At 43.8% G+C, this 9052-nt stretch overlaps 1 protein-coding gene across 1 annotated transcript in view; it reads left to right on the top strand.

Moving 5' to 3' along the window:
- The window catches only part of lgi2a (leucine-rich repeat LGI family, member 2a), a gene marked incomplete at its 5' end in the record, with an annotated part of 7822 nt that extends 515 nt beyond the window's left edge, over positions 1-7307 (top strand). Inside the window, 7 exons of the mRNA XM_030338675.1 lie at positions 173-244; positions 3151-3222; positions 3442-3513; positions 3797-3868; positions 4257-4426; positions 4799-4963; positions 5125-7307. Coding sequence (XP_030194535.1) covers positions 173-244; positions 3151-3222; positions 3442-3513; positions 3797-3868; positions 4257-4426; positions 4799-4963; positions 5125-5942 — 1441 coding nt within the window. The remainder of the gene's footprint in view (positions 1-172; positions 245-3150; positions 3223-3441; positions 3514-3796; positions 3869-4256; positions 4427-4798; positions 4964-5124) is intronic.
- Between the last annotated feature and the right edge of the window lie 1745 nt (positions 7308-9052).

The raw sequence follows: 9052 nt of genomic DNA, 5'->3' as shown, positions 1-9052 counted from the left end.
GCTGTAGTTAACTTGTCAGTCAACGTTATTGCGTGGGAGGCCTGACCTGGATGCCTGACGGGTTCCTTGATCCGAGTGTCCAGTTTGTTTTGGGTTATTTCCATTATTTACCCCCACCCCCCATTATAGCTGTGGTTTCTTGTTGATGGTGTCTGCCTGTGTTGTTCTGCAGGAGCCTGGTGAACGGAACCTTCTCAGAGATCAAGGAGGCCATGTTCTCCCACATGCAGTCCCTCCAACTCCTGTAAGCATTCTTTATCAATACAACCCTTTTCCCATCTCGCCCAGCGATAGGCCCACACGCGTTTCATGTGTTTTGTGGTGCAGTCAGATGTGTGCAAAAAAGGAAAAGGGATCTCGTTTTTTGGGGGGAGGAGGGTGGTTGAGGTTTAATGGTGAAGGTTAGGTACTAGAGGCCGATTGGTTCCTGTTGGTAGGACTGATACCATCCTCACCAGACCAGGTCTTCACAGGGGACACAGGGATTCATTATTGCATTTGGAGTCGGCTCAGGTTTGTTAATCACAGCTAAGAGTCTCAAAGGGCTCACAGGCCCACATTACATTACATAACAAAACGTTGAATGACATTACATTACGTTATTCGATACCTCAATCCTTCTAAAAGCCCCCCCACCTGAACCCCTCCCTGGAGGGCAGCACATCCAGGTGGAAAAGATGAATCTGTGTCTCCAAGGCAACGGAACCGATGTGTGCTGATCGGGCAGACATGCAACCAGAGCCGCATCTGGCATTAGGAAATATAGAAAGTATCGTCAAAACTCCAACGAAATGTAAAATATATAAAGCATTGTGCTTGTAAAAGAGTGTAAAATATCTAAAGCCATGTCACATAACTAAAGCTGTTTAAAATATATAAAGCATTGTATAAAACAGTGTTAAGTATATAAAGTATTGTAAAATATCTAAAGCAATGTCAAATATCTAAAGCATTGACAAATATCTGAAGCAATATTATGTTAAAAATATATATAAAGCATTGCATACATACAACATTGTAAAATATCTAAAGTATTGTCAAATATCTAAAGCAATGTCAAATATATAAAGCATTGTAAAATATATAAATCATTGTTAAACATCTTAAAAATATCTCAAAATCATCAACAGTAATGAGAATGGCCATCAGCATATGTTCAAACGTCTATGAGTCCTTCGAAACAGATTTGTATCGGGATGTTTCACGATTCAGACTTTTAGGTGAAGCCAAACCAAAAGCATCTAAGTTGGCCGTTCCTCACATCAGGAATCAGTTGGACCTGTGCCAGCGGCGGTGGACGTCAGGGCTCACAGGAGAGGCCTGCAGGTCATTGAGGCTCATGGGTATCAGCAATGACATGGCTGGTTGTTGTGTCTGTGTGTTGACACATCCATGTCGAGGGTGGGCCTGGAGCAGAGACTAGTTCTGTTATTTACACGATTACTCTTGGATAGTACGACACAATACAGCTTGATACGATACAATCCAAAGCTGTATGGTAGAGTACGATGCAGTGGGTACAACTTGATACGATAGAGTATCCCTCAAGTACAGTAGAGTAGCCTCCTAAAAGTTAAGTACAGTCAATATTATGCAGTATCATGACATCTAAGTCTACTCTAAAACAAAGTTAGTGTTATTTAGTCGTTTAGTGGTTGCTTTTCTATCACAAGTGGAGAAAGGTGTGGTCTGTGGCATCTTGCAAATGCTGGGGTTTCGAACCGGGGACCTTTATAGCTGGGAGGCAAACACCCCAACCTCTCTACGGCAGACTAGTTTACGATTCTCCTCGAACAACAAAAACCAGAGTGCTGAGTGTTATCCCGAATCAGCAGTTCTGCGTTGGAACTCGGTGTACATTAGAACAATCATAATCAAAGTGCCATCCGGTTGGGAGAGGGGATGGAGCCCAACGCATCAGGAATGGATTATTCTATCGATGCCCGTGGCGGTCTGAGAGGCCAGGTGACGGTGGTGTGAGAACAGGGTGTTCTCTGGATCAGTCTTCTCCCTTAGACCTCTGAACGGCGCTTTGAGGTTGGCTCCTCTTCTGTTGATCAGTTGAACCTGTGTACACCAAACAATGTGAATCTCAACACCTTTTTATTTATCATATGTTATTATTTACAAAATGATAGTGTCCACAATAGATAGAAAACAATGGTTGAAGGTTTTTAGGGTATAAGTCAGATGGGTGTGTATTTGTAATGGTGATGTTGTTTATGGGGTAGTTCAGCAAATAAAGATATAAATATATATTTCAAAAATATAAAATGTAAATATATATTAAATATATTTGTACACACAGTAGCCTATTTAAATGCCTCTATCATCATGTGACACAAAAGAAATGGAATATATTAATAAAATAAGCCCTATAATTATAGTTTGAAAAGTAAAACAAATATATCACTGCATCCCAGGGCAAATTCCATATTCAAACAGTTAACTTATGGATAAAGAATAAAGTCGGTTCGATAATGATGCCTCTATTTTTTTTTGTCTCCAACTGCAAGGGCAGTTGCGAGGTAAAACAAACGAAAAAACAAACCACCTTTTTTTTTTCTTCTTCAATTCAAGCAATGTGATGTGCTGACTCCCTCTGGTCTCGGTTCTGTCAGCAGTCATCTCTGGGCTTGTAAGGACGATCTTTGTCCTGTCATGTCCTGTTATGATGACCTGGCCCCCCCTCTAGTCACCTGGAAGTGTGTTAACTCAAGCAGATCGGAATACTTTGGCATGTAGTCATTTAGCAGACGCTTTGATCAAAAGCCAGTCAGGAGTGATTGCTGAGAGTAACCCTCGTTTGCAGCGATCAATACCGGAGCGGCTACAAAAAGTGCTGCCTGAGCAAGTCTGTGAAACAAGGGAGACGACCGGACAGATTGCAGAGTAGCTTTGGGAATCGGATGGAACTATGTACCTTTCTTTATTTGATAAATGTTATGTGTTTGATGTTATTTTCCTATTCAGCTAATCATTCTCCACGGTAGTTCTAGGTAATTCCTTTGGGTAAGACGTGTGGCATTATGCAACGCGAAATCTATAGCTACATTACAAAATCTGTTTCTGTTTTAACTACATGAAACGGCCACTTTTATGTTTTGCCACGTGACCCTGTGAGATTCTTGTTCTCTCCGTGTCTTGCAGACTCCTGAATTCCAATTCTCTAACCACTATACGAGACGACGCCTTCTCTGGCCTGCCTCACCTGGAATACCTGTGAGTCTTTGTCACTTTCAGAGTCATGATACCGCCGTCCGATAGAGCAGTGTGTATGGACTTCAAAGAATGATGATCATGCAACTATCTGGTTGTGAAGGAGACAATGTCAATTTTCATATCCGATGTTTGTGTGTGCCACATTTTCTTTTCGGCTGTATTTGGCTTCCCAACGCACGACTAATGTCATTCTCCACATGACGCCGCTATATTTGACAGATTCATTGAGAGCAACCAACTGGAGACGGCATCAAAATATTCATTCAGGGGACTCCGGGACTTGACTCACCTGTAAGTTGTTCTATTAATGGCACTGAAATCATTATCCTTTTAGTTAAGAACTCTCTGTGTCACAGAAACCGAGACAAACGGCAAACATCCAATTACAAAATTGGTAATGCTTCAAGCATTCAGTGGCTAATCCTCATGAATACATGCACTGTCCTTTGCCTGATTCGTTAAAGAAAGTTACTCCGGTGTATCCATTGCATAAATGTTATGTTTCATGTTGGCTTAAAATGATGCCTTACCTGTATCTTGTTCATATTGTCTCATTCGTTTTTTTCTTTTGCAGGTCTTTGGCAAACAACAAGATAAAGGCCTTGCCCAGGGATCTCTTCTTTGACCTGGACTCATTGATCGAGCTGTAGGTTTGGCTTTGGGACTGCTGTACCAACAGCTGCCCTGTGTTCAACTTTCTTGCGTGTACTTTGATTTTATGTTGTAGTTTTTTTGCTTTGAGAAAAAGAGGCTTTGTTTGGGATGCTCGGATTAGTCAACTGCAGAGAGGGTTCGAATCCCATCCATGAGGTTCTAGGTTTGATCCACTCTCCTCCGTCTTGTAAGCATCCATGAGAGTGAGGCCTGACCCCCCCATCTCACAGGGGGAGGGCAAATATACCATGACTTATCCCTGTCTTCTCTGTGAGTCACTTTGGACCCAACGGCCGCATGTATAAATAGTGGAACGGCGGGACGTTTTGAACGCCCCCCGCTCTGCGGACGTATCGCCTCACATGTGACCTTCTTCCCAGGGACCTGCGCGGCAACGCCTTTGAGTGCGACTGCCGGGCAAAGTGGCTGATGTCGTGGCTGAAGAGCACCAACGCCACGGTGTCCGATGTCCTGTGTGCCGGGCCGGAGGCCATGAAGGGCAAGCGGCTCAATGACATGACCAGCCTGCACAACGAGTGTACCTCCACAGGTGAGGCCGGTCAGAACCCCCGGAGCTGAGGCTCGGAGCCGCCGCCCGTCCCCTTCTCGCTGTTGTTAGCCTCAGCCCTCCCCCCACTCCCCCCATTTAATATTTAGCAGACGCTTTTTCCAAAGTGACTTACAAGAAGTACATTTGTCCGACGAAAGAGAAACAACAATATATGGCTGTGAGTACAGTAAGGATGTTCATAGAACCAAGTGCCATTCGCTAGGTTAACCTGTATGCAACAAAGACAGCTAAGATAAGATGCTACACAATGCTAGGTACTCATTTTAATAAGTGAGTAAGAGGGGTGTGGGGGGGGGGGGGGATGTGCTCTGTGCCCCCACCGTACGTTCAAAGCGTTGTGTCTCCCCACAGATTTCACTCTCCACCAGTCCGTGGCCTCGGAATCACTGTCGGTGGACACGTTCACGTACAAGAATGACGTCTACGTGGCCATTGCTGCTCCCAACACTGAGAGCTGCATGGTTATGCAATGGGACCACATCGAGATGAATTTTAGGACGTACGACAATATCACAGGTGTGGTTATGTTCTGACGAGAACCGATAACCCCCATTGCCAATGTTTGTATCAAAATATCAGCAGTTGTTTTTTGATTTATTCAAAACATAACTTCCTTTTCCATGTTATTCCTCCCTACTTTTTTGGTTGAACACGCTCACCCCTCTCGCCCTCTCTAGGGCAGTCCATTGTGGGGTGCAAGGCTGTGGTCATCCAGAGCCTGGTGTTTGTCATTGTGGCCCAGCTCTTTGGAGGCTCCCACATTTACCAGTTTGACGACGACCAGAGCAGATTCAACAAGTTCCAGGACATCGAGGTGTCCAAGATCTCCAAGCCCAACGACATCGAAACCTTCCAGATCGCCGGCGACTGGTTCTTTGTGATCGCCGACAGCTCCAAAGCGGGCCTGTCCACGCTGTACAAGTGGAACGGTAAGGGCTTCTACTCGCACCAGTCGCTGCACGAGTGGTTCCGCGACACGGACGCAGAGTTCCTGGACGTGGACGGCAAGGCCCACCTCATCCTGGCCAGCCGCTCCCAGGTGCCGGTCATCTACCAGTGGAGCCGCAGCAACCAGAAGTTCGTCCAGCAAGGCGAGATCCCCAACATGGAGGACGTGGTGGCGGTGAAGCACTTCCGGGTCAAGGAGGAACTCTATCTAGCCATGACGCGCTACATCGGGGACTCCAAGCTGCTGCACTGGGGCGCCAAGCAGTTTGTGGAGATCCAGGCGTTGCCGTCGCGAGGCTCCATGATCCTGCAGCCCTTCTCCTTCAAGGAGCGGCACTACCTGGCGCTGGGCAGCGACTACACCTTCTCGCAGATCTACCTGTGGGACGCGCAGGAGAAACAGTTTGAGCGCTTCAAGGAGGTGTACATCCAGGCGCCGCGCTCCTTCACCCTGGTGTCCACCGGCCGCCGGGACTTCATCTTCTCCTCCAGCTTCAAGGGCAACACTCAGATCTTCGAGCACATCATCATTGACTTGAGCTTGTGAGTGCGACCGGGGTCTCCAGAAGGCTGGACGAGGGGCCCCATTGCATCCAAAGTCTTCCACTCTACACGTGCGCTTTCCTTTTATTGTAAACGCAGAAGTAGAGGGAAGGGATACGACAAACGTCCTAAGTTATTGCTATGATTTAATTCTGGATTATTTTTGTAAATAGTAGACTTCTAGGTCGGATCCTAGTCTTTTTATCAGACTGGATATCTTTAGCTTCCGTCCAACCTGCTTAGTCTCATGGCTTGTCATTAGTTGTGAAGTGCAAGCATATCGAAAAGGTGTTGACCCACTAAAGGCTTGACAAACCCACCTATCTACATTTCAATCCTCTGCCAAACAAAATAAAATAAATGTTCAGCCTTACATGAGCATGGGATGATAAAAATTCATTAATTTTGCAAGGATTTCAATGTTCCATACGTTTGTACCAGCACGACACTGGTCCAACTTTATCCCACATACTTGACTTTCTGTTTTAGTTCAGCCAAGACATTAAGGATTGTGGTTGCTCATCAGTGTAAAATTACCTTGTCTAACCCAGTGAAACTGCATTGCCCCCTATTGGCTGGGAAGACTCAAAACACTCCCTTGCTTTGAAGTCAGGTAAAAGTCTCCGAAGCAGAAACCTTTAGCTTTGGTTTCTGCTAGGAAGTGGTATCTAGTCATTGTTTTATCATACTTTTGATATGATGTATTAAGGGTTAGGGGGGCATATCTTTTGTGTCCAGAGGTAGAATAGTTTGCTGTAATTTTTCGTAGTGCAAAGAAAAATAACCACTCAGAGGTTAAATAGGAACAAATCATAGGAGCTACATTAGAATTCATTAGTAAATAAACAGATGTTTTTGGTGGAGGACCACATGCATCATTTAGCATTTACATAGGCCTATTCATGAACATATTATTTGGGATCCAGATCCAGTTTGAGACAGAATTTAGCATTTGCATCTCTTGTAAACACAAGGAGGTATTGAACTACACCGGCCTGTGTTGAAATGCCTTTCCTGTCCTTAATACCATTTCCTTTCCCTCGAAATGATGAATGTGGAAAATAACAACAAGTGTATGATCACAAACTAGTTTTTGCATCTAAAAATTATGCATTTTGCAACAGCATGGCATTCCTCAACAGAATGTTTAGCAAAAGATTTTTTGTGATACAACATTGACATTCTCCAAGCAAAGAGTGTTTACCTACGCTGAAGGAATGCCTTTGACCGGGGCGGGATTGATATCCAGGCTGTATCATAACGTTCGGATTACGTTTTTAAACTAACTTTAAGCCTGGTGAATGTTTCTCTAAAACGATACTGTAAACGATCTACTAAATATCAAAATAAATACGATTTACAACTATGATCTAAAGTGGTTCTGTAATCTGTAATCTGATTATTTACCATGTGCCATGCATTAGACGTGCTAATACACATGCACACATAGTAAACCAGTACGGACATATTTATTGATAGTTTGTACAGTTTGTGTGTATGTGTGTGTGTGTGTGTGTGTGTGTGTGTGTGTGTGTGTGTGTGTGTGTGTGTGTGTGTGTGTGTGTGTGTGTGTGTGTGTGTGTGTGTGTTTGTGTGTGTGTGTGTGTGTGTGTGTGTGTGTGTGTGTGTGTGACACAATGCAATGTATGAAAGGGCTCAAAGGAAACACTCCCAAAACCCTCAGGGAAGGACCCTGAGAAGGAACGCAGCTGAGGGATCTGTCCTTCTGGGTATCGGGAGTGCTGACCCAATCAGTAACATAGGCCATGTAGGATTTAGACAACCTACAGGTAACTTTACAATTTTCATATGCAAGAGATTTGCTTTCTTCTGACAAATGTACTTATTGTAAGTCGCTTTGAAAAAAACATCTCCTAAATAAATGCCCTAAATGTAAATTTAAGATACTTTCTAATCTTTGAAGGAAAAGGTAATCGTCCTTTTCACGTTGTTTTAAGTCAAACCATGAAGTGTTTATAAGGAGAAACAAGATGACACAATTGACTGAAGTAACCTTTATAATGTATGTTTATAATGGTGTCCAGTTATTATTGTTTGTTTACTCTCACTCCCTCAATAAATTCATCTTTCTAAGATGTATTTACCTTAAATTATTTAAGGACAATGTGTGGATTCAGGTTTTCTAATGGTAGTTTGCAAAGATAGAAACATTGGTTTGACACAAAGCCAAACCACAGGGAGAAATTCTTTATTTGAAGATTGTGTACGGTTGCCCGATTTTTTTTAATACATTTTAATGATATTTTCTAAAAATGGAACCTGTAAAATGATCTGACAACTATACTGTACAAATCCATACTAATGAGATAACTATTTCACTCCACAGTGTTGCATCCGGCCCCGAGAACAACAGGGTTCAGTAATTGAAGGCCGGTACGTTCCGAATCGCTTCCTGCATGCCATGCCCATACATGGTCATCTTCCTCTGAGACCAAGTGGCGAGGTTCCTGTCACAGCTGCTCCGCATTTGGGATAACAAGGGGACGGGTGATCAGTGTGCTACAACAAGGACCCAATCAGAGACCATGCTGTCCTAGACCGACGACGTCGGAGAACAGCATTATGTAAGAGCGTACTCTTAGGAGTACGCAAGAAGGTAATAAGCGATGGGCCTATTGACCCGGTTGCGTTAATTTTTGCCCCCTCATTAAAGGAGGTCGGCTTTATCATTTGGACTACTTTTATTGTTGTTTTGAACCCTTTTCCGGGTAGGATTTACTACCAGCCTACCCAGTGGATTGTAGCAAACGTTGCTTATCTACCCATGTATGAGTAGGTAGGTAGTGTGTGGAGTGTGTGTGGTTTCTTGGAAGCAAACAAAAAGTACAACAATCAGCTCCACAATTCAGTTAAATAATAAGTCTTTCAACAACTTTGATTACATAAAATTCATTGACCACTAAACAAACTGACATTGCTCAGTGTACGCACACACAAGGAGTTCAAAGACACAGCTTGCAAGGTTTCAGTGTGTCTGAAGAAAGGAAGGGGGTGTGGTCACAGGTGTGGCTTAAAAAGTCTGGAGTGCCAAGTGATTGACACGGCCTAATTGGAAAATTGAATGGGCAAATAAAGGGGCGTGGCTCTTGGTCT

The sequence above is a fragment of the Gadus morhua genome, chromosome 17, assembly GCF_902167405.1.
Source record: "Gadus morhua chromosome 17, gadMor3.0, whole genome shotgun sequence".
NCBI lineage: Eukaryota > Metazoa > Chordata > Actinopteri > Gadiformes > Gadidae > Gadus > Gadus morhua.
The sequence above is the reverse complement of the archived record's forward strand: the minus strand, read 5'-3'. Positions and strand labels throughout refer to the sequence as shown.